Source organism: Vipera berus (genome assembly GCF_964194415.1).
Source record: "Vipera berus genome assembly, chromosome: 1".
NCBI classification, from domain to species: Eukaryota; Metazoa; Chordata; class Lepidosauria; order Squamata; family Viperidae; genus Vipera; species Vipera berus.
In genome coordinates, this window is record NC_138202.1 from 249555641 (window position 1) to 249582763 (window position 27123).

The 27123-nt window shown below is 36.6% G+C and overlaps 1 protein-coding gene across 1 annotated transcript in view; it reads right to left on the bottom strand.

Annotated features, from left to right (window-relative positions):
* Window positions 1–16033: 16033 nt before the first annotated feature.
* The window catches only part of ASCC3 (activating signal cointegrator 1 complex subunit 3), a 231550-nt gene continuing 220460 nt past the window's right edge, over window positions 16034–27123 (bottom strand). The window contains exons 39-42 of the mRNA XM_081312640.1: window positions 25387–25528; window positions 18711–18920; window positions 17164–17339; window positions 16034–17079 (exon numbers count right to left, since the gene is read on the bottom strand). Of these exons, the coding sequence (XP_081168766.1) occupies window positions 16932–17079; window positions 17164–17339; window positions 18711–18920; window positions 25387–25528 (676 nt within the window). The 3' untranslated portion in view covers window positions 16034–16931. The remainder of the gene's footprint in view (window positions 17080–17163; window positions 17340–18710; window positions 18921–25386; window positions 25529–27123) is intronic.

Below are 27123 nucleotides of genomic sequence, written 5' to 3' on the forward strand. Positions count from 1 at the left end.
CAGCTTTAAAATGGGAACAAAACTACAGGCCTTCTAAGAGGAGATTCTCTTGAGGAAATGAATATTGCATCTGGTACAATCTATTGTTTATGCTTTGCATTATTATAAGTTTTAGAATAATAATTTCAAAAGACTTTAAAGGGCATTTGGCATTTGCATTCTTCTGACCTGGAGCTGGGAACTAGCTCTGAATGTAGATTTTAGATTTCTAGACTCATTCCAGATGTATGAGTGACTTTGCTCTATCCCAGCATTTCTTCCATTTGGCTCTTTTTAATGCTCCTGGCAGAAATGATAATGAGAAAGTATTCCAGCAGGAGGAGCTGGTTTAGAAGCAAATGGATTCCATGGCAACTCCTGACTCCCCATGACACCAAATAGCAATCCTCTGTGTTGGAAATTGCCTGCGTGGCTGTCTTCCCAAGATCAGGTTTTTATTGTGGGGAGGTTTCCTTGTTTCAAGTCAGAGATGCTAAGAATTCCATGTCCTGTGCATGAATAAGCATGAACTGTCCACTTCTGAAAAAACGCACAGGCTGCTGTCTGCCTGTCCAACCTGCATTTGGTTTTCTTTTTAAATATAGCTCTGTGGTTTGAAAAAGTAGAAAAGGCAAAACGAAGAAAAAAAATCCTGAGCTTAACCCTAATGAATGCATAGCCTTTTGTAGCTAGGGGAAAGAAAAGAGTTGAGGAAGATTTACCATACATAAATCTTGAACCACACATTCTCATTCTGACTGGGAATACAACCTCTGGTGCAGAAAATGAGCCTGCAGTCGGTCAGCCCACTAGCCTTTTTTTCAGAACAGGGAAATCTCAGAGAAAATAGCCTGGGCCTTCTAAGCGCAGACCAAGATTGCTCTGCCAATTCTCCTGGCACCTCACAAAACCTCGGGATCAGAGACAGCGCAGCACCTCATCCCACAAGCACAAATTAATGCTCAATTATTTTTTTGGTATTGTTTGACAAAGGAAGTGGAAAAGAACTTATTTTTAAAAGATCTTTTGGACACTTGAGTATTGGTTGTTCACAACTTTAGCTCTTTATTGGGTAAAATGGAGGCTGCTGTGCTCTCTTTATCCCTGCATTCATTGCTTTAAAAGAGATTAGTTGGTTACGTGCCATCAATTTGTTTTTGAATCTTATCAACCATATAGATTTTTTTTTAACCAAGCAAATCTGTCCTTAACCAGTTCTTTCAAGTCTCCCAACGGTGCACTCATCTCCACTGTGACTGAATTTATCCACCTTACTTACTGCTGGTCATTCTCTTTTCTTTCTTACCACCTTTTCCAGCCTTAGAGACTTTTCCAGAGATTAAAAGTGGTAGAGAGGGATTATTTCAAAAAATACATTGTGGAGAAATCTGGAAATATATTCTGTTGAAACCTTGCAAAGTTAATGTCCTTAAAAAAATCAACTATTCTTATTTTAATCTAATTCTGCAGAAAAAAAAGAAAAGCATTCTGATACATTTCCTTTATGAACTCTTGACATTTTTTAAAAAAAACATGCATTTTGAAGGTACCTGGTTTCATTTGTCAATTTTATATCACAAACTAGAGATAAATTATTATCTCTTCAAATGTTAAATGTTGAACCAAATCAGGACATAATAGCAGAAGCCTAATAATGCAAGAACTGAAATAAATTTGACAGACTTATTGAATAGAAAACCTTAAAAGATGATCTTATCTTGTAATTCATAAGGAAAACAAATCCCAGTTAAGGATAATTTTGTTGAAACACTTTTCATAGAAATTGTACTTAACTTGTCCAGTTTAGTATAATCTGCCATGTAAAACAAAATGCAGTAGGTTCAACAAGCATGATCCAATAATGCTTCTTTGAATTGTGCACTAGACTTATTGCAACATAATGGAATTCATTGATAGGTGATTTAGTGTGGATAAAATTTAATTGATCTAAATCCACTAGATCGAACTTAACTCATACTGTCACATCTACATAAGATGTATTAGGGTTGCATAGCCTCTGAAAATTTATTGGACTCATCATCATCATCATCATTTTTTCTGGCTACTGTGTAGTCCAAGATCACAGCCAATCAGATATTTGCGCCAAATGCACAAATGGGATGTGAGGGTAAGAAAGTATCATGTCCAATAATGCAGATGATAGTATTCTATGATTATCACCAAGTGTTGCATCTTATGATTTATGATGAAGTGTTGCATTTTATGATTTATGATGAATATATTTTTTATGTTGTTTGTGATCATGATTTATCACTATTACTTGTATGTACACTGAGAGTTTATGCACCGGAGACAAATTTCTTGTGTGTCCAACTACACTTAGCTAATAAAGAATTCTATTCTATTCTATTCTATTCTATTCTATTCTATTCTATTCTATTCTATTCTATTCTATTCTATTCTATTCTATTCTATTCTATTCTATTCTATTCTATTCTATTCTATTCTGTTATTATTTTTTCCTTCATGATTTTAAAACCTGTCCTTTAAAATTATTTCAGCTTGTGAACACCATTAAATCTCTGCAGCAGCAGGTTTAACAATAGTGGGCTAAAAATATTTATTTAGGGCTCATGTGAAATTTCTTAGAATTCTGGTTCTAAGTTTGATGTAGTTAAGATGCTAGCCTAAAAACCAGGAGCCTGGCTTCCGGTTCTGGAATTTCGGTGCTCCCAGATGTGCAAGGGATTCACTCCTTGTGTTGCCTGGATTTCTTCATCAGGGGGCCCCTGTAAAAGGGTTGAAAGTCGCCCTGGAAGGGCAATGAGAGGGGGAGAGGTCTCTCCAGTCGGCAGTAGAAGGGTGGTGGCCCTCCCGTTGGCTTGGAGCTACTCTCCGAACCAAAGAAGAAAGGATCGGACACTCCCATGGCCCATCATTTAGCCGTTTCCTGCCGAAGCCAAAAGCACAACAAAGCACTTAAAAGCACTTGAAAACTGGGTGAGAATTGCCTTCTTGTTTTCCTAATTGTCTACTTTCCCTGTCAAAAGTTTCTTGAATTTGCTTCCCCCTGCGAGGAGAGAGGGAAGGGATTTTTTTCCCCTTAAGAGCGGCCTTTGTCTACATTGGGAGAGAAAAGGAACAGCCTTCTAAATTATACTGATTTATTGGACTTACTGCCTTTCTACTTTTGGCCCAAAGTTCCTATATTTACAGAAATGGACTATTCTACCTATTAGTCTAAAAAGGGGACAAAAAATAAATAAATAAAAAGATACTGTCTTTTGAAGTACTCTGAGGATATTTAGTGAGTACTATTGGCAAACAAAGGGACCTGGTGGCTCAGTGGGTTAGGACGCTGAGCTTGTTGATCAGAAGATAGGCAGTTTGGCGGGTCGAATCCTGAGTACCGCGTAGCAGAGTGAGAGCCTGTTACTCGTCCCAGCTTCTACCAACCTAGCAGTTCGAAAGCATGTAAAAATGCCAGTAGAAAAATAGGGACCATTCTGGTGGGAAGGTAACAGCGTTCCGTGCGCCTTTCGCGTCTAGTCATGTTGGCCACATGACCACGGAGACGTCCTTGCACAAGCGCTGGCTCTTCGGCTTTGAAACGGAGATGAGCACCGGCCCCTAGAGTCGGAAACGACTAGCACGCATGTGCAGGGGAACCTTTACCTTTACCTTTTATTGGCAAACAAGCTTGCCTACATTTTGGACTGACCTTGGCATTAAGATAAAAACCTGAAACAGCTGGAGATGAATTTGGCTTAGACTTGTGGAGGTGGACTCTTACTGATTTTTGTTTGAAAAATAGCCTCCACCAAGGACTATTTATAATTATTACAAAATGGAGAAGGATCAGCCATAAACCTTGCTTGATTATAACCTCATACTTGAAACAATCTACAGATGTCTATCTCCAGATTCAATAATTTACATGCCAACCTTAAGTCACAAATTGAAACCCAGACTGCAATTAAAGAATTTACACTTCAGAATATAATAAAATTGGAAGATATTACTATTGAGACAGAGGAATATAAGCAACAACTATCCAAAGAACCGACAACTTTAAAAGTACAAGGAACTATCATTATGGCAAATAACCTTAAGGACCAACAACATACTATGGGAAAACTTAATGTGGAAGATAGTGATGTTAACATAGAGGATGTGGAAGATCAACAAAGACAGTTTCCTGAAAGCCTGGATAAAGGTAAAGGTAAAGGTTCCCCCGCACATGAGTGCTAGTCGTTTCCGACTCTAGGGGCCGGTGCTCATCTCCGTTTCAAAGCCGAAGAGCCAGCGCTTGTCCAAGGATGTCTCCGTGGTCATGTGGCCGGCATGACTAGACGCCAAAGGCGCACGGAACGCTGTTACCTTCCCACCGGAGTGGTCCCTATTTTTCTACTTGCATTTTTACGTGCTTTCGAACTGCTAGGTTGGCAGAAGCTGGGACGAGTAACAGGCGCTCACTCTGCTACGCGGCACTCGGGATTTGACCCGCCAAACTGCCGACCTTCTGATCGACAAGCTCAGCGTCCTAACCCACTGAGCCACCACGTCCCTTTTGAAAGCCTGGATAGCCAAGCAATTACAAAATTGGATAAGACTCTCTATTTAAAGCAGATGAACCCAGACGGAAGAGGAATCCAGACCGAACTGAAGATAAAGTTTTTAGAGCAAATACAGAGACTAGAACTAATAGGGCAACAACATAATGATTAGAAATGGTTTGGGTTTTGTGGATCACTGATGTCTAGATGGCCTCCTTCGATTCAAGTAATATGTATTGGAGTGAAGGGAGACCTATCTGGCAATTCAAAGGCCTTGGTCTGGAAACCTGATTGGCAAAAAAAGAAAGCCCGAGTTACATTTTAAAAGTGAGTTCTTAGAGAACCATTAAAGGTTATCCTTTTAGTAATCAGTGATCTATCAGGATCTAAAATAGAAAATGTTTATGAGATAGAACTAGAATGTGTTTATGTATTTATTAGGCTTATTTTAGACATTATAATTTGTGCACTGACATAATGGAAATTTGGTTTATAGATCCCACGTTTCATGTTAAAAGACGTTTGATTATTCTATTCAAGAATTAAGAATTAGCTAAAATTTAAAACAGAATCTGGTTGTGTATAAATAGTTCTAGATTGATAAACATAGGATGTGGTCCTGTCAGTAACGTGTGATGTATTAGGATGTGAAACAGCCGATGTTTATTAGGTAGAACATAGCTACTCAGCCACTGTGTACATGTTAGATGCTATAGTTTTTGCTGTAATGAAATAAGGGAAATTTGGGTTGTGAGTATTATTTGGGATGTTAAAGGCTAAATTTGAATAATATAATTAAAATTAAAATTAGGTAAACTTTAATAACAAGACATAGATATATCTCAATGAAATTGAATTGACAAATTTTTCAACTGACCACGCTACCTCTAGAAATTTATTAGTTTAAACTGGTTGTATGAAATGTTAAGGGAAATTGAGAAGGATGTTTTGATAATGTAACCTGAATTATGTACTGAAATCTCTGTTACTGAATCTCTGATTACCCAGTCATCATGATGCTTTCTAAATATGTAGATTTTAACTGAAAAACCAATAAAACTTTTTTTTTAAAAAAAAGAAACCAGGAGCCTGTGTTCTAGTCTTGTTTTACGCATGAAAGCCGGCTGGGGAACTTTAAGGCAGTCACTGTCTCTCAACGCAGAAGTTGCGGCTGTGAGGAAGGTAGGAAGAGGAAAGAGTATTAGGTATGTTCACTGCCTTGAGTTATTTATAAAGAAGAAAGGCAGGATAAAAAACTAATTAATTAATTAATCCTAGTTCTGATCATTTGGAGGTGAAAAAATTTCAGCAATTTACTACATGCTAATATGTATTTGTAAATCATTGCTTTTTTGTTTAATCACTACTTCCCCCCCTTAAAATCCAAAGGTTTTACCTTCATTAAGGCATTCCTCTTGCTTTTGATGATTATGGATGGTTTTTTCCTTTTGTTCTTTCTTTCCTTCCTTCCTTCCTTCCTTCCTTCCTTCCTTTCACATGGCAAATGTGATTGCAAAATATTGTTTGTATAACTCTTTATGGATAAATTAGCTCTTTCATTTTTGGTCCCTTTGCTCTGTGCCCTGGACTAACTTTGAGCTATTAAGTATAGTTTCAATATCCCTTTTACTGCAGTCATGTTAGGATTACTGAACCTGCTTGTGCTGTTTACATATTTGTCTTTATTTCTACTTCATGAAATGCTCCTAAAGTGTCTTGCCAACTTGTTGGTGTTTATCCATCCCTAAATTAAGTTACAAGGTAGAAATCTGAATACAAATGTTTAGGAGGTCCATTGCTTAAATCTTTATCTTCTGATAACCAGGGCTTTTTTCCTCATAGAACGCTCAGAACGGAGTTCCAGCACCTTTTTTGGATGGAACCTTGTAGGGTAGGCAAGGCGGGTTGTATGACATGTGTGAGTTCCGGCACCTTTTTCTTTTACAAAAAAAGCACTGCTGATAACATAACATTCATTTATGTCTACCGCTGTTCATTTAAGAGTGAACTATCCTTGTAATAACTTACCTTTGTACTTTTTCATTCCTAAATTTTCTCAGAAGTATTTTGTAAGGGATTTTATTCCAAAAATGTTGAAAGTCTCATTATATCAGATCTACAGAATCATTCCTATTCAGGAGTATTTATAGTAAAAAAGAAAAGAAAAGACAAAGGCATGGAAGCTAAAAAAGCAAATAAAAAACCTGGAGTGATTTTGATTTCTGTGCAGCATGGCCTGGTCTCTTATATAACAGAATAAAACAGTTGGAAGGGACCTTTCCCAGGCAGGAAACCCTATACTATTTGAGAGAAATGGTTGTCCAATCTCTTCTTAAAAACTTACAGTGTTGGAGCATCCACAGTCGTTCCACATATTACTTGTTCTAACAAGTGCTTTTTTTCTAAAAAAAAAAAAAGGTGCCGGAACTTTCATCTTGTTACTCTTTTATTTATATAATTTTATTTATATATTTATTTATATAATTAAAAAATTATATATTCAATTCTTAACATAAATTTAATTTATTGTATTTAAGGCAAATGTTCATAGTAAATTCCAAAGTTTTGTCCAATTCTCATCCGGCAAATCTTTGAGATTTGAGCCAAATTTAATTCATAATTGCCTTTAGTTTTTTCATCTGTTTTTGCCTTAGATGAAGTAATGCATCTTTCAGGCATTCACCAAATAAACTAGAATTTGTTGTGAGCATCTCCTTAAATACAAACAGCTCATAAGCCGGACCTACCTATATTAGCAACCACATTATTGATAGCTTGTACATACCATCTTAAAGATATGATCACATTGGTTCAAGTGAATGAGATGCTCCTATAACCCAAAATGCATGCTATTAATTCATCCCTGCCAAAATAGTTATTTTCATCAGACTTAGTTCATGATGAACTTAGAACACTAAGTTCTGTTTTATCAAATTTATCATGAAGACAGCATAGTAGGCTGCCATAGGGGTGAAAAATTGTGGGATAGCTCCCCCATGTTTATATACTGCAGGTGGGTATAGTAAAGATGGAAATTTTTTTTGTCTTCTTGGAAAATGATGTGTTACACTTTAATAGAGGAGACAACTTTTGCATATATAGTATGACATAATATTCCTTTTGGAAGGACTAGCAGTGGGAGATAACAGATGGCTAATACAAGTGCATATGCTGCCTTCAACATATATGTGTTTAATTGATGGAGTCATGTTACTGACAAGATAATGAATTACAAAAAAATTGTTATTAATACACAAGTTAAACATTTTGTTTCTATTTCTTTACAACTGCTGATAAAAAATGGCCTATGTTCAAATTATATACACAAGAGAACAGGCTTACGTGAGGGGGGGAAGTGTTACAATTCAATCTATTTATGAATATCAATGTATATGTCCATAATTGCCCAGTGTATTTTAACAATGATATAGAACTGTGCTATGAGCTTACAATTTACATTTCTTATTCTTGGGGAATTAATGACAGAAAGAAAATGGATTGAAAAAAGTAGATGCAAGAGTAACATTAGATAAATATGAAAAATTATAGTTGCATATCTTTAAGTAATTTATGAAAAAAATGCTTAAGATTACCACTTCAGATAGACATACAAAATCTGCAAGAATCCAGATAACCACTAAAATAGTAGGCATGAGACAGTTCCTGGCTGAGGGAGGTGACCCCCAGCCCCTCCAGGCCATACGGGATGATGTGGTCAAACCAAGTTAAGTCAGTGAAGTAGTTCAGGGACAATCCGTGTGGTGATGTGTCTCCCACAATGCACACTGATGGCACCAAGCCAGACACCAGTGCGGGGTGGCCGGAGGGCGCGGGTGGTGGGCCAGCTGAGGCAGCAGCAGATGTTGCAGGCCAGACACTCCAGGGTGCCCATGTAGGTGCACAGGGGGAGGCGGCAGCGGCGCAGGTCCAGAATTGGGTAGGCCACCAGCTGGCCTGGCCCATGGAAGGTGAGCCACCCGTGCCCCATGCGTGCCACCTCCGTGTCTAGTGCCTGCAGCTGCCCCACTAGTGCCGCCTCTGCCTGCCCCGTGTAGAGCGGGCCCACGGCTCCCACAGCACCATGGCATTGCCGCTCCCGTCTCCTCCAGGTATCTTCAGGACTACTGTTAAAAAGAGGTGGAGAGGGAAATCGTGTCTGCCAGGCCTCGCCTCCCCATTGGTCCAAGGGTCTCGCAGAGGGCAGGGTGGACTTGACAAATGCGAGTTATTTGAGGATGGGGTTTCTTTGCCACTGTGTTTTCTCCTTCTGACTTGTGGTAAGCCTGGCTGACACAAGGTGAGCATGAGGCAGGGATGCACATGTTTTCCATGCTTCGGTGCCAGGCTGTCCATGCTGCAGCGTGGAATGGAGAGCCTGGCTGACACGGGTGAGCACAAGGCAGGAGTGCACATGGACTCTGCTTTTTCAGCAGGGCAGAATTAAGTGCTGCTCCTCACCTCTCACTCCTGGTCCTCTCTTACTTACAGCTAGGAGATGGTGTAGTTGGGCAGCAGGGAGGGGTGCAAAGATCCTGCCAACTCGCCTTCATTGCAGATAACTTGCATGTGCAACGTTTGCTGGCTGGGTCTTTTGGCGCGCTCAGCAGCAATTCCTATTGGCTTTCAAAAGCCAATAGAGGGAGTAGCACAGCTTGTGCAAAAGTTGAAAAAAATCCATAAAAAAAAGGTGCCGGAACTCCATTCTGAGCATTCTATGAGAAAAAAAGCCCTAGTTCTAACTGTCAGGAAATTTCTCCTTCGTTCTAGGTTGCTTCTCTCCTTGATTAGTTTCTATCCGTTGCTTCTTGTCCTGTCTTCAGGTGTTTTGGAGAATAGCTTGACTCCTTCTTTGTGGCAGCCCCTGAGATATTGGAACACTGCTATCATGTCCTCCCTCGTCCTTCTTTACAAAATTTTATGGCTCTTCATTGCTTTGGATTTGATTTCAAAATGGTGCTTTGGAAGAGAAAAGAATACAAATGTGAACTTTTTTAGTTCTTTTCCCAGAATTGCATGGTATCTAAAAAAGGCAGTTTAGGATCTCTTGAAGACTCTTTAAAGCAGAGGTTCTGCATTTGGGCTCTTTGTTCACCTGCAATCATTTTACCTTTAACATGTCTGCAAAAACTTACCGGTACTTGGAATAATTTGAGTTCTTTGCTTAAGAAGGCCTCTTAAAAATAATGCAGCATTGACCACTTGGAATCCAGTCTTTTGGTAGAAGTCAACTTTAAAGATTTGCTATTCGTTTACTTATTTTGTTAGGAGACCAGCGATTTCACATTGGAGTTTCTCAAGGATTCTTAAAAGGAAATTTCCTATACAAAGAAATTTCTTTTTTACCTTCCATATTGCCATAACTACTTACCTCTGGTTTGCAGATAAAGTTGATTTGAGACTGAGTTTCTGTACAGGAGCGTCAGCAATGGAGATAGATGCAAACAATTATTTCAAACCTTTCTACTTTTAAGTGACAGCAGTTGTCCCAGATCACACAAGAAGCTTTCCACTGCTACCAGTGAGCACTTTTTAAAAAGACAAACTCGGGAAATACCAGGAACTTGAAAACCATATATTCTGCCACTGAGATGTGGTCCCAAAGGATACTTAATAGCTTTTAGAAAAATACTTGTTTGAAAAACGTGAAACACTTGGAACAAGAAGAGTGAAACGTTTCAATAGGAAGACACTTTCCTATACAAACATCTTCTCTTGAATCAAATAGAAGAGTATCCACATTTGGATTCCTACATAATGATTTCAGTAAATTTTTTTAACATCCTTGAAAAGACAACAATGAACATTTGTCAGACTCTGACCCTGGGAGCAGTATTACACAAATTAGTCCCTAATGATATAGATCTGCTGTCAAATAAAGTTACATGAAAAAAATCTCACCAACCTTTCTCCAACTGTTATTGGCATCTGAAACATGCTCGGAACAGAAGAGATTAACACTTATGGTAAGGAAGAGGTTACTATGCGTAGTGTGAAAGATTTTCCCTAGCTTAATGCTACCTATGTGTTAAAGCATGCTTATTTCTGCTTAATGCACAAGTACTTTAAAAATCAAAATAAACTTTCAGGAATAGTTTATAATTTGCTAATAAGTGATAAAGCAAAACCAGTATGAGCTTCACTGAACGAGAATGAAAAGAATGGCCCATGACACACACACTCTCTCTCTCTCCCTCCCTCCCTCCCTCTATATATATGCTGCTCAAAAAAAAGGAACACAAGATAAGACATCCTACTATTAAATACAGTACATTGTGTTGTTTAAGTGTTCCCTTTTTTGATATATATATATATATATATATATATATATATATATATATATATACACACACACACACACACACACACACACACACACACACAGAGTATGTATGTGTGTGTGTGTGTGTGTATATATATATATATATATATATATATATATATATATATATATATATATATATATATATATATATATATATATATATATTCGATTGGAAGGTCGGCAGTTTGGCGGGTCGAATCCCGAGTGCCGCGTAGCAGAGTGAGCGCCTGTTACTCGTCCCAGCTTCTGCCAACCTAGCAGTTCGAAAGCACGTAAAAATGCAAGTAGAAAAATAGGGACCACTACAGTGGGAAGGTAACAGCGTTCCGTGCGCCTTTGGCGTCTAGTCATGCCGGCCACATGACCACGGAGACGTCCTCGGACAAGCGCTGGCTCTTCGGCTATGAAACGGAGATGAGCACCGGCCCCTAGAGTCGGAAACGACTAGCATGCATGTGCGGGGGAACCTTTACCTTTACCTTATATATATATATATATATATATATATATATATATATATATATATATATATATATATATATTTACTTTTGCACTTTGATTTCCATTCTGAATTTATCTGTGCTTTCTTCTAGATGTGGGGTTCAACCTTTTACGTTTTATTCTAAATAATTGGATAGCATTATGTAACCTCAATAGGTATCCGCTTGCCTTTCTTCATTCTCCTGCCCTTTTCTTATCACTGCTTTAATGTATGCCCTAAGCTTGTTCCAGAGGCATCAGATTCTGGAGTAGTTTTGATGGCCTTATTATAATGGTAGAAGGAGATGGTGAATTGATTCTAAATTGAATTGAATTGATTCCGGATGGCACCCGACCTCCGCTCCTTCCGGCGCGATCTAAAGACTTATCTCTTCGAACAAGCTGGCCTGGCCTGATGGGATGGGGTTGGGTTTTATTACTTTTAATTGTGTTTTAACCTATTGTAAGAGTTGTGGGCATTTTGTTTAATCTCTTTTAATTTTTGTATCGTCTTTTAACATGTACTGCCCTGTTCACCGCCCTGAGTCCTTCGGGAGAAGGGCGGTATACAAATAAAATAAATAAATAAATAAATAATGTCTGGAGCTCTACTTTAAAATTAAACTGAGCATATTTGAAAATATTACTATAGTTTATGAGAGTATAAAGCATTACTACAAGGGGAAAATGAATCAGTGATTGTTGTTGTTAGTTGCAAAGTTGTGTCTGACTTCATACCCTCATAGAAATTTGTACTTGACGTAAAACACTATTATATTGTGTAATAAAATGCCATTATATTTCTTTAAAAATACAGTGCATATATCTACATAAAATTGTAGTCCTTCAGTGATTTTAAAATTTAGTGGGTTTAATTGCAGATAAGTAAAAGGACAGAATTTTAAAATTACATGGGGATTTCTTAAAATATGATCTCTTGTTTCTAAGTGTATTTCATAAGACAGTTCTAAAGGAGAACTACTAGTATGCCATGCAAGTTGCAAAAATAAATTTGAGCTTCCTTCAATTACCAAGAGCAGAGAAGATTGTAATTCTCCACATGTAATCAGATAAATGGTTCATTAAGAGAACTCATCAACTTAGGGAACAGAAGAATCAAGTTACCACGAACTATTTGGAACTTCACCAAAACCAAGATTCTTAGAAAATATATTTGTTAGGCAATATGATCTCTATGGAGAATCTGTCATGTACAGAGATAATTTCCTCTTTGGAGTAATTTTTTTTCTCTATAGAGTAAGTAACAAAGATATCTAAGCAGTAAATTTCTTAGACATCTTTCTCAAAATAATCCAGAAATCCAAAAATTATACTCAGTCATGTAAAATCAGATTTGTATAAACTCACTTTGCTGCCAGTCATCTTTTCAGATTTATAAAATCCAAAACGGTTAACTAAATCTGAAGATCAATTTAAATTATCTTCACCAAGACCTAGTAGAATATCACAAGTAAAACACGTAAAATAATGTAGTAATGTATAATAATCAGGCAGAAATACTCATTATATTAAACAGAGATAAATTAAAACTAATGAAGTAAGTTGAGCATTGATTAGTCCACTCTGGTATTTTGCAACACTGATATTTCGATTTGAGTTTGTTGGAGAAGCATCTCTTGTTTTCATTAAAAAAATTATACCCATGCACATTTTATAAATTGCACTTATATGAATCTCCTTCAAGAAAACCCAAGAGGCAGCCTAGATCAGTGATCCTTAAAAACATAATTTAACACTCCCACTCCCCTTTGGTAAAACTGTCAAAATGTTTCTGTAACTTATTTTTTTTAGTTCATCTGGAATTAATCATTCTATCACTGCTCTTAGTTTGTTATTTTTGTAGCATTGCCTGAGCTGCTCATATAATCTTTTTTTTAATTGAAAATATTACCCAAAAACAAAATATAGATCAATTCACAATGAAGGCCAACAAGTACAATAATGGAATGCTTCAGATTCAGTTCCACACAGTTACTTTGGAATGCATGGGGACCTAAATGTAGCAGCTGTTTGCAATTCCTCCAACCAGTTGCATGTGCCCCAAAAGATGCAGTGCTTTAAAGAGTTGCAGATAGATGCTATAATCGTATCCCTTTGTGCTCCAAAGGACCTTTTTTGGAATTAAATCTGATACATTAACAAGCAATATTGACAAATTATTGCCATTTGAGAATCAGGGGTGGCAAGCAAACGGGCAATGCCCATCTAAATATTCAAAAGCATATAAATAGGCATTTTTTCTTTTATGCACAAATGTAATTCTTTCTAAAGAGCTCCTTTATATTCAAAATATTTGATTCATTCAATTAACAGAGATTAAACTGTAACATTTTGCAATTCTCCTTTCGATGGGGAGGACTGGAATGGGAAAGGACAGGAACAGAGAAAAGGTAGTGATTTTTGTTTACAAATAGTTGTCAGGTCATGACTATTCACCCAACAACCAGTCAAAGTAACAATGTGCTGAATGAATGGTACTTATGACTGGCCCTCAGTGACTCTGTGGTCATGTGATTGCAATCTGGGTGTTTGGCACCTGGCTTGCGATTATATTGCATTGAGCAAGGGTCACATGATTGTGGTTTCTGATGTCCTCTGCTGGTTTCCATAAGCAAAGGCAATGGGGAAGCCAGCAGGAAATTGGAAATTGTGAACATTTGAGGTCCTCATTTAATAATCTGCATGGTCCTTGAGTTATGATGGCACCTGGGACTGCCAGCATTCCTGTTTCAGAAGCTTTTGTAAATCAGTATAGGCCCTGACATGCTTGACTGCAGGAGCATGAATGTCATCTTAATCTTTCTGCAATAAGAACCTATCTTGGATAGTGACCCTTTTTGTAAAGGAAAAAAACCCCTTCTATTTGGAGAAAAGCAAATCTGATAAAATCCAATTTCTTTAGAGATGCATGAACTAAAGACAGATAGTTTGTGAGAATGAACCTTGGTAACAATCCTGCAGAATAATTAATTGTTTGAGCCACTTAAATATTGCATCTAAGTACTGTGGAACACTCTTCAAAAGTGAAGATTAAGATAAATGCTAATAATGCTTTTTGATAAGTTCATAATTTTTATTACGTTGCCTCACACCTTTATTGCATGGTGGCTGTGAACGAAATACTATACTATATATTACTATAGAAAGTGTAGTATAGTACTAATTATACTATAGTGTAATTGTATTAGTGCTCTGATAAGTACACAGCTAAACTAGTATACTTAAAATTTGAATTAGGTGCAAGAAGTATAAAAGAACAGTTGTTGGGAATTGGGCAGCATGCAAATTGGCTCTCAAGAAAGACATGGCAAGGCAAAGTATTATATAGGCAGTACAAAATTAGCACATAAAGCAAACAAGCTCAACAAAACCTGGAATTGGTTAAGAGCTGGGAAGTTGAAGAAAGAGACGGGGATAGTTATGGCTGCACAAGACCAAGCCTTAAAAACAAATGTATACAAAGCCAGAATTGAGAAGACAGCAACAGACAGCAAATGCCATATCTGCAAACAAGCTGAAGAACCAGTGGACTACCTGGTTAACTGCTGCAAGAAGATTGCACAGGCTGACTGCAAAAAAAAAATGGCATGACAAAGTAGCAACAATGGTGTATTGGAAGATCTGGATGAGATAACATTTGTCTGCAAGCAAGGAACTGGTGGGACCACAAAATAGACAGATAGAAATAGATAGAAAATGAGGAAGCTAGTGTTCTGGGACCTTAGAATTCAGACAGACACATCTACCACACAACACCCCAGATGTAACAACTGCTGATAAGAAAAAAAATGGATAATGGAAGTGGTAGTACTTGACAACGGAATAGAAAAGAAAGAATTGGAGAAAATCACAAAATATCAAGGCCTGCAAATAAAATGAGTGCAGCAGAAGAAAGCAAAGATAGCACCACTAATAATAGGTGCCTTGGGTGCAATCCCAAAACATCTGGAATACCACTTGAACATCATTGGCATTGAAAAAAGCACAATCAATTGCAAAAGGCAGTGTTACTTGTAACAACATATCCTGCTGATGACACCTTTAATACCATCAAACAAGAACATCTGCCTAACCCAGGTCCTTGGGAAAGACTCAATATGTAGGATAAGAATGCCAAATCCAGTCTAAACATTTGCAACTGACCAAAACAATAAATTGGGCTTAAAACATTCCAAGTATGAAAGACCAATTTTGAATAATCTGAGCTTAGAACAAAATAAAATAACATGAGGTTTTTGTGTTACATATTGTTTTGAATAATCCAATTCCTTACAACTAGAAATTTGGAACAAAATATTTATTTTCCGATTACTATCAAAATAATGTCAAAGGATATGCAGTAACACAGGGAAGAATTAGGAATCTTCTGTTAAATGTCAGAAAAAATTATGCTATCTACTGTGCTATGTACTTTAATATAAAGTACTTTACTTTAATATAAAATTGGCTGCTTGCTAATAGGACAAAAGTCTGAACTACTGCATCAGTGCCCCCTCAAAAAAAAATCACGAAAGCGAAATAACCAATTTTTACTATTAAAATTTTTACTACTACTGAAGGGTTACTTTTTTCTAGCAGTAAATTATTTCCTTCTAACAATATTTGTTGTACAAGTATTCCAGGCAGTGTATATAGAATTCCACATATCTTATGTTTTAGAAAAAAATGTTTACATATTGCAAAAACTGCATTGCAATTTATTTTGTGAACATTTTGTATTTATTGCAGGATTTAATTAATCAATTTGGAGATTTCTTTTTTAGTGTTTTTACAATAGCTTTAATGTTTTGCAAAAATAACCTTTTGGTGCAATGTGTTCTGAAAGAAACCCTTTAAATGTTTAATAAGATATAATTGATTTTTTAATGCTCTGTATACCAGCTTGATTCTTTTTGTAGTACATATACTCTGACTACTGAAATTCTTGAAAAATCCTGAAGTTCCAGTGACTCTGCAAACACACAATGTTCTTAAGTGCTGAACTTTATTTCCATGTCATACATATTTCACATAGAAAATTGTGAGATGACAGATTTGTCACAAGGGTTTGTCTTCAGTACAAAATCTTGTGATATATCCTAGCAATATTTTTATTATTAGGGTAGGAAATGGATTAGATGTACCAAATGGCTGTGAGTGAAATCCACTGGCCATGTCCACATCACCCGAAATCGTCTTGTGATGTTATCAGCTTATCTCTTTTGGAGCAGTAATTACTTTTGTGGCTTCTTCAGTTGCACAGGTAGTTCCTTTATATCTATACAAATTATATCTTTGGATCTCGAGAAGACTTCCTGACAAGTAATGGAAAAATTAGTTCTTGCCAATTAAAATGTCTATTCCTGACAAATATCAATCTGTCTGGAAGAAACGGTGACATATATATTAATAGAAAACCCGATCTACTTTTACAAGCCTACAAAACTAATGTTTAAAAATGCAACTGGTTTATCAGGTCAAAAAGGCCACTGAGGCTAACTCTGTCATCAGAATCAATACAGCAGTCATTTTCAATTTTCTGGTGTTGAAGCTGGATGCTGATTGCACTAAGGCAAACATACTTTCCTATTCCCCGAGTGAAAATGCTAGAAAAGGAAAGTCCATATGGCATATTATTTCAAGCCCAAGTCATTAAAAATATCAGAGATCTCAGCGTTGACCTGTGCTGAGTTGCTAGCTGGTAAGATGTTCAGAAAAATGTCATACTGTTGGTCAATTCCGAGGTAACTGTCACTCATAAGATACAATGTGTAGATATATCTGGAAAAGAGAAAGGACATTGGTTTTCATTTCCAAATCTTCTTTCAAAATAATAATTTAAAAACCCAAGCTACATCATCTTACCTTCCAGGAATTTCTGGGGTATAAAAAGCAACTGAGACCACATTCTGATTTCTGACATAGACAACTCTTTTCAGAGCCACCAGCTCTTTTTTGTCCACTTCTCCTAGGATCACAAACCATCCCTCATCCTTGACTTTAGAGAATCGAGGTGCAATTGCTTTGGTGTCTTGCTTGCCCTGAAAGAAAATATAATTTAAGACTGTCACTTATATAAATGTATTCTCCATATCAAAATATAAAATACAGAAATGGCCGTTCCTTCAGGAACACTGGCTATCTTTGATACGAGAATAAACAAACGACACTGAGACTAGAAAACTACCGTTACTTCAGTAATTAAAGACAGAATTCAAGAAATATTAAATGTAATGTCAATTTTTGAAAAAGCTAATTATTTTTACTCATAAAAATGATAATGTTACCTTTGGCACATATTTCATAGTATGTCAGAAAAATAATTTGTATGCATAATTAGATTTATTGTTATTAAATAAATATGTGATATGCTTAGTTGTTTCATGTCAATTTATTATATTAATTTTTATGGATTTATTTTTTCCCTTTTGTTTGTTTTGGTATTCTAATAACTAATTAATTTGTTGAGTGTGTATGTATTACTGTCTTAATTTGCTTTGGTATACTGTTTTCTCTGTTTCTTTTTAAACACTTTAATAAAATTATTTTTAAAAATACAAAAAGTGATCCACATACTGATTTATTCACATGGTATAAATTTTTGACACTAGTTTTTCAAAAATGGGAGCAGATGGAGTAAAATAGGACCCAATTATCCAGCCATCACCATTTGCACAACTGATAAAAACTAAAGTTAATACAAAAAACACAAGCCATATAAGAGCAAAATATTAATCATATAAGACTGATTTACAAAAAGTCTGTTATAGTGACTCTAAAATATACAGTACATAAAAAATAACTTAAAAATGGGTATTAAGTGATAGCCTAGGACAGTGATGGCAAACCTTTTAGAGACCGAGTGCCCAAACTGCAACCCAAAACCCACTTATGTATCATTGGGTGATACCCAAAACCCACTTATGTATCATTGGGTGATACCCAAAACCCACTTATGTATCATTGGCATGGCCCATTGGGTGGGCGAGGCCCATAGGGTGGGTGTGGCTGCGATGGTAATGGCAGACTGGGTGGGACTATTTATTTTTATTTTATTTTATTTTATTTTATTAAACTTATTTTTTATTTTATTTTTTTATTTTAATTCCATTTATATATCGCCTTTCTCCCGTAGGACTCAGGGCGGTTCACAAGGTTTTTTAAAACAATGCAACAAGTTACAAAAATTAAAAACAACTAAAAAGTTTAATCAAGCAATTCCAACTTTGCAATATCTTTTTTTCCCGTGAGAAATTGAAATTGATTGATTGAACTTTTTTTTTTGCATACTGCAGCAGAGGCCTAAATCGAAAAGGTTTTATAAAACCCAGCTGAAGGCCTAGGACTGGGGCGATGGCACGCATGCCCACAGAGAGGGCTCTGCATGCCACCTGTGGCTTAGGATACCTTACCTTGGTGAAACCAATACGCAATTTATGCAAGTTAATCTGGAGAACATATTCTTGATCTGCATGCAATTTCATCCATTTTTTATCATCCCGAATGTTCATTGGCAACATTGGTACAATCATTTCCTTCTGTTTATAAACTGTATCATCCCAACAACCTTTAATAATCATACTAATGTCTATAACTGGCAAGTGGGACAAGTAATGCCAAGCCTGTGAAAAGAACAAAAAGCAAGAAAATAAATGTTTCCAGTTATTCCAGCCTTATTAAAATACCATATTAAATTGAGCCTACACAGGCTTCCCCACCCCAAAGTTCTAGCTTGATAGATCATGAAAGTTACATAGAAAGAAGCACCGACAATAGAATGTAGATCATTTAGAAATGTTTCCTTGGGAGAATCACATATAAGTAAGATTTTCTTATACAAAGGTCAGTAGTACTTTAACAGAACAACACAAATGATTACAATCAATATTCTGTGCCTTGGCTACTTCTATCCAAATAAGCATGAAACTACTCAAGAGTACAAGATATGATTTACTAAGATTACTTTACAGCATTTTTTTTACAAATTATCTTAAGGTAAGTATGTTATCAATTGAATTCTATTTATAATTATATTCTAAATTAATTCTCCCCAACACAATCCATGAATGAAACACTGATTAATGATAAGGCAAATACAGAATTAAGAGGATCACTTGACATAATTATCCCAAATCTAAATTCTTATTTAAAGTTATCCATAATTCCAAGTTTCTGGACATTTTTTTTAAAAAAATGAACCTTTAAATGTTCTTAAAAATGATTTCATGGGCTATATTTTGTTATACTCTTCCAGATTAGATGTGCCAACAGTTGTGTATGTGCTTGATCAGATGGAGCTATGCTGCAAACTGAATAAAGGCTAAGAACCAGGGCAGGTAGTCTTCCAAGTTATGACCACTCATTCAGTGACCGTTCAAAATTATGCTGCTGCTGAATAAGGGGGACTTGTGATCGGTCTGTGAAATTCTAGCGGTCGCAGTGTCCTTGTGGTCACAATCCAGATGCTCAGATACAAGGGCTCATGATTACAATATCACAATGAGTCACGGTCATGTGATCATTTGCAACCTTCCTTATGGGCAATTCATAAATAAGTCAATGGGGAAGATGGCAGGGAAGGTTACAAACACATTGGCTGTGTCTGATGATTCAACTTCTATATTTCTAGATTCCATAAAGGATTCAAGTATCTCTGCATCATGTATAACAAAACAGACTGTTTTAAAGCAGACCGTTTTTAAAAAAAAGGGTGTGTTTTTAGCTGCTCCGCTTTCTTTAACTTTGATTTGGTTTTCAGAGAATACAATGAGTCGAAGAATGCTAGGGGAATATTCTGTCAGAGTCTCTCTCACTGTTTTCGCTATCAACAGAAAAAGGGTTAGAGTGCAAAAGATTCCTCCCCCCAACTTCAATCAGTGTAATAACAGTAACAATATATTTTATAAATTATCGTATTTGTTAAGAAATTTGTTGTGCAGAGGTCTCCTTGTGCTACCAAAGACTTGCACAGACAAGGAAGGGTACTGAGAGCAGTAAGAGTCACACAGTAAACACAAGAGTACACTGAGTTGTAAAAGCAAAAAGTAGTTTACTTTTGAGGTGGTGTAAAAACAAAAATGCACAGTCAAAAATAAACAGTCCAGGCCATACACAATAGCAACAGTCCAAGGAATAATCCAAAATACAAAGTCTTCTTACCGGTCCAGAGGTCAATACACAGTTGTTCAGGTTTATCACAGTAGTAAACCAACAGTACAGCAAAACAGAGCAAAAACAGTAATAGTAGAGAGCAGTGAATTCAGAGAGAGAAAGAAGCTACGTTACTAGCTCCCTCTTATGGCCATGAGAACACTTAACACACCCATTGGCCAATTAACATCTTAAAGACATAACATCATGGTTAATATATTTTCAACCCAACATTGTAGGCTAACACCATATGCCTAACAGTATTGATACTCAAGTTACTAGTTATCCTCCAGGCTCCATTTTGAAATTCTGCTACTGAAGTCTTATATGCATTTTCTCATTTAAGAAGTCTGCTTATTGTACTTCCACTTCCTGTAGTGAAAGAATCTACCGTATATAGAAGCTTCCCCAAATATCATTGACAAATTTCTTTTCAGCTACCAAGGTGACAGACCCATGTTGTTGAAATTTGTAATAATACTGTTAGGCTGTCATTGGCCCAGAAAAAGTGACAAGACTAACAAGATCCTGAATCTCCCAAAATGGCTCAGTGGACTTCAACTGGCCTGGAGGCATTTCTCTTAGTCAGGAATGAAGGCCGGGCTCCTCCCTCCTCCACTTCCCCTTTTTAGTTACCACATGGAGTCCCAGCAAGCTAATGAAGCAATGTAAAAAACCTCCAGCATAATCTCTAACCTAGGAAATGCCTTTTAACTTCAAATATACTCCTAAGCTTTTCTCGGAAAATAAAATGAAGGATGACTATTGGCCCAAAGCTTTGTAAGAAAGTGTGACCTCCTGTTGTAAAAAGAACAAACTTAAGTATGAGGGAATGGGAGAATTACCGTATTTGGGAAAAGGGCCAGAAGATAAGGTAGCGTTCTGTTAAACTGATCCTGCGCTCCCATAGTATTTAAAAGGTAAAGGTTCCCCCGCACATGTGTGCTAGTCGTTTCTGACTCTAGGGGCCGGTGCTCATCTCCGTTTCAAAGCCGAAGAGTCAGGGCTTGTCCGAGGACATCTCTGTGGTCATGTGGCCGGCATGACTAGACGCCAAAGGCGCACGGAACGCTGTTACCTTCCCACCGTAGTGGTCCCTATTTTTCTACTTGCATATTTACGTGCTTTCGAACTGCTAGGTTGGCAGAAGCTGGGACGAGTAACAGGTGCTCACTCTGTTACGTGGCACTCGGGATTCCAGCAGCTATTTGGGGCCAGCACCTAAATATATTCCAAAACTCAACATTAGCCCAGCATCCCCCAGAAATGCAGACCCTAGGGGTTAGATTGTAGAAAAAGGAGTGAAGCAGAAAGGAGCAGAAAACAAAAACTAAGCTACTTATTGTGGCCATAAAACCTTCAACAAAGGAATTAGCCTGAAAATGGAGAATGTAATCTGGTTCATGACTCGCCATTGCAGGTCTCATTTTATACCTAGTTTTCTTGGATCGGAAAGCTTTGGTGGATACTCTGGTTCTGAAAACAAAAGTCACTGGATTTTTCTCTTTCTTTGGACTTTCTATTCTTTGAATCTATTATTTAGCACAAGTAAAAAACTCTTGTTTACCTAAAACGTTAGCACTGCTTCAGCAGCGAGGACTACTTAAACTCAACACTGCACATCTCTCTATATGAGCTGATTACACCCTTACAACATGCAAATTCTCACTTAGTGTAACACATGCACATATACAAACTTTTCAGCTTGTATGTATGTATGTGTTTGGGGCCTAGCAAGGTAATCTAAAATAGTTAACAAGCATTTAACACATATCTCCCTTGCTTCTCAGCTAACAAAGTGAGATAGAGCTTGTGGCCTAGAGGTAAAAACAACTGCCTAATGTGCAATCAGCCCAGGTTCGAATCTCAGAAGGGTATGGCTGACTGATGAAAACAAATAAGTTTGAAATGCATATCAGTCTCCCTTTAATTCTTTGTTAGCAATCTAAAAATTTACACAAATATGAGCTGTCACTGTTGTGACTACTGCCTGTCGATGGCCTTCGGTTAGGCTGAAACAGGAAATAAAGATTTGTCCCATGTTTGGGGCCTAGCAAGGTAATCTAAAATAGTTAACAAGCATTTAACACACACACACACACACACACACACACACACACATATATGGCATTCATTTATTGCTTTGTCTGAAGCTTAAATATCAATAAAAAAGTAAAAATGGACTCTTTCAACAAGGAAATCAGTCTCCAAATTGTAACATAAAAATTAAATAAATATTTTGTTATCGATATCTGAGAGAAAAAAAAATCCTTTCTTTCTAATATTCTGTAAACTCCAGTGTTGGGTTTCCCTTGGCTGCTAATCCAATGCAATGAATCAATTAATTCAAGGAACCAGAATCTCAGACAAGTTTGTTTATTATAGAAACCTATAAAGCCATTTTGACAGATTTCTAGTGTATCAAATGCAAACCTTATTCATAGTTTCTACCTCATCTACCCTTTTCAGGACTTCAAAGTGGTGTGTACAGCACTTCCTCCTCCAACCTTTCTTCACAGAGCTTCCAAGGCTAAGGACAGTCCTGAACCTAGATCTCTCCAGTACCAATCCAACATCTTAACCACTAATTTTTTCCTTGTCTTTCTCCCTCCTGAGTGATGCAGTGGACCATGTCTTTTGGGTAGGAAGCCTGTTTCTTGTTTTGGTAATATATAGATCTGGTCAGGGAATGAAAAGTGGGTACATACTTGTGAATGTATGTAGAACACTCATTCTCAAATCCAGCATCTAGATAGAGCAGGCATGTCAAACTGCCGGCCCACGGGCCGGATGTGTCACGCCGAAACCGCTCTCACCCCATTGCTGGCAATGGGGAAAAATCACAATAAGTCACGTGATGTCGCAACTTTGACATGCCTGATCTAGAGCATCCATAGCTGGCTGAGGAATTCTGGGAGCTGAAGTCCACAAGTCTTAAAGTTGTCAAGGTTGCAGACCCCTGATCCAGAAGATGCCAGCTCTCTGACATCCATCATACTCCTTGCCTGTACACAATGGCAGGCAACAGAAGGGAGAAGTCCATCCTTTTGGACTCTGTTGCTGGTGGATGTGGCCCTTATCGCAAGAGCTGATTAGATTCCTTTCTACAGTGATTTGCATTTTCTACAGATTTCTATTTAATTGGATTAGTGGTAGGGTTAGAAAGAAGTAGATGAAAAACTAAGCCCAATTAATCTCAACAACGTATTTCTACCATAGGTTCCCTTTTAAAAGTATGTGGCAGGTATACACATGTAGCAGAGTGATGGATTTAAGAGCAAAGTACAATAAAAGGTTTCCTCAGTGCTCATTTTCATTGAGTGCTTTCATGTTGTAGCAGAATGTATTTTTATTTACAGTTACAGGCATCTAGATGTGTGGTGTAAGCGGTTTATGTTATTGACATGTTAAAAAGACACATGAAAGAGATGGACGCGTCCCATACACAAAAGCTATTTTTGAAGAAACTGCTAAGACATTTCAATACCAGCCAAACATATTTATCTGAGGATTAATCTTCATCTATTGAATCAGACGCGAACACTACCATGCATACAATTATTTAATTAGCAGCCAAATCCTCTGCCAGTCAGCCGCTGTTCCGGGCATACTGATGGGGAAGTAGATGCAAATCTCACAGTAGTACTGCTTTTTCTCATTACTACTGCAATTAGCACTTAAATTGATGCTTTAAACATACTAATTTCTGGAATAATTCAGGATTTGTATGTTACCTGAGATCGTCTCACAGCAGAGACGACACCAGATTGCTACGCAAATTGAAGCACTTTTGAGCCAAATAACCATCATCGTATCAGATGGAGACAATTTGCATTTGGTTTTAAAGATAACAGAACGGCAATTTATGCAAATAAATTAAGTTAGTTTACTTCTGAGTTTTCCCTGAACTAATTATAACAATGTTCTAATTTTTCAACACATCTATAACTTGGACTGAAGTCAACATATATTACATTTAAAATCTGTGATAATAATGCTTTTGTTTTTATTTAAATATGTCTCACTATTATGATCAATATGCGTGGTGTTATATATGCATAAATGCCACCTAGTTTTATTTTCTCAGAATTTAAAGGGAGAATATTAGTTTGATTTCCTAAAGAAATTCTATAGCAAGATTACTAATATCACCTTACTTTCCAGGAATTTCTGCTGTACAAAAAGCAACCAAGGCATGCAAAATATAATTTACACAGTGTATAGATAGGTATCTGAGGAGTCATACATGTCTACTGACAATTGTGGACTAAGTAGATAGCAGAATACACTAGCCACTCTGTAGTGTATCTTTGTGGTTTTAAAATGCCAGGGAACTCAAGATCTATTATAAGCAAAGATTCTTTACTGATGAACAGAAATATTGTATCATATTTCTAATCCTTTTTAAATGATGAACTATATATTAGGAAATGGCAAGAACTGTGAATAAAGCAATAAATTACAGTAGAATATGTTTTGTAAGATGGAGGCCATTTAATTTTTAATACATAAAATGAAATAAAATAAAGCTGGTTAGATAATGGGTCTATAAATAAAAAAACCCGCATCTCAGTGAGTATGTTATACTGGATTAGCATGAACAACTCAATGACCTCTTTGACCTTAGAGCAATTGCACAGCATGGAACCCACAAATAGTTAATGGATATCTTTGCAATCCACTTACAAATGAGTGTGTGTGAACTTTTGGCCCAAAGCAATCATGCCTGGCTTTGACCACTAAGTTTGAGCTCCAGAATGCAGAATTTGGAGGGAGAAAGAATGGTTAGGCAGGAGGAAATTTAGGCTGTAGAACAGACTGAATTGAGCTATTACAAATCTTCTGTACAGTTCTAAGAAAGATGATCAGCTACTGCATTTATACCATGCATTTTTATTTCTGTAGTAATATTAAGTGGGATAGATAGACAATTGTTACCTGTGTAATGTGTGCAGAAGTCAAATCAGAATCCACAATGGAAGCAAAAATATCCTCTTTTCCATCACAGGCAGCTATCAGTTCAGGAAGACATTCAACAGGCCCTTGGTAACCATGTTTTCTTTTCCCTTGGCTCCATTTCCTAATAAAATAGAAAACATACGATCATTAAGATTTTCAGTTCAGGGAATATTCCTTCCTTAAAAAAAATCAGATATAAGAATATGAAGTCGCAAAGACATTTTTAAAAGAAAAAAAAATGTCAAAGCACAGGGTTGTCTTAGTCTTTCACAACCATACTTTTACAATTTAATAATGTTAAAATGGCAGACTGTTTCTAAAATTGCCACGCTGCCAGCTGCCACTGACAATTGTACCACAGCTCAAGGTTTCAGATTATTAAGCAACTTACCTCTTGTTTTAAATTGCATGGATTAACAGTATCATGCAGATTAATATTATTAGTTTAAGTTACAATTTAAAATTAATGACATGGTGATTTCTTTCATAGGCTTATTTTGTTTTTGTATGATTTTACTACACATTTTTAAAAGAAAGAAAAACTGATACAAAGTAAGAAGAAAAGTAAAAAAAAATCAGAAAGTAAGGTTAAAGTACAAGAAAAGAAAAAAGTAAATGAAGAATCTTCTTCACAGCAATACAAATTGTACTAAATTTATAAGTACAATTACAAATTTACATCTTTTATGGTTACAAGATGACTCTCTTCTATCTATAATCTGTCATGTCTAATCATCAAAACCATAAGCCACATATTCATTTTTTTCTATTTTTCTGCAAAAAATCCATGAGGGGTTGGCTTTTCTGTGATCAAAATTCCATCATTTTCACCAACCATTCTTCCATTGTGGGTAATACATATACCGATTCAGAGAATTATAAAGATTAATATGAAATTGAGATCAGACATCTTTCTTTTTGAGATTGATGTACATATAGTTGGAAGAAAATCATTGAACTTTGTTTTTGTATATGATAACTGCAGCGAGATTATTGTAGGCACAAAAATGGAAAGATTTGGCATTTGATAGGCTTACATACCTATTAGAAGACTAGCAACATTTAATGCTGTATATAATCAGCAAATTGTATGGAAATCAAAGTTTGATCCGATGCTGGCTGTTTGCATTAGAATAGAAATAAGTTTGAAAGTGTCTTCCCTTTCTCTTAGAATTAGTTAAGTGCCACTGAATCAAACATGATTCCTGGAAACTTCATGGACATATGCTCTCCATCTCAACCTGCTCTTGATGACAAACCAAAGCTTTTCAAAGGACACTTGAGTGACATGTCCAACTTTGTCTATCTACCTTATCTGTTGTCTTCTTCTACTTCTATTTCCCTTAACCTTGATAAGCATATAATTCTAAATTTGCTTGACTTGACATTTCAAAATAAATGCATAGAGGAGATCCATGAAAGGACATCCACTATGTAAGATGAAGTTTGTTGATATAAATATGAAGGTAGCTCATGAAATGTGAATCGTATCATGGGCTTATCTAGTTCAACATTCTGATTCACATCTGGCAACAAGATATACATTATATGGGAAGCCAATATGCAGGTTGTGAGTACAATAATACATTTGGTCTCATTCTCTAGCCATTCATATTCACAGACATTATTTATCCGTGGCTATTTCAGGTAATATGTAGGTGTCACAACTGCTATCCACTGATAGCTTTATTCTCATTCAGTTTGTTTAATCTCTTT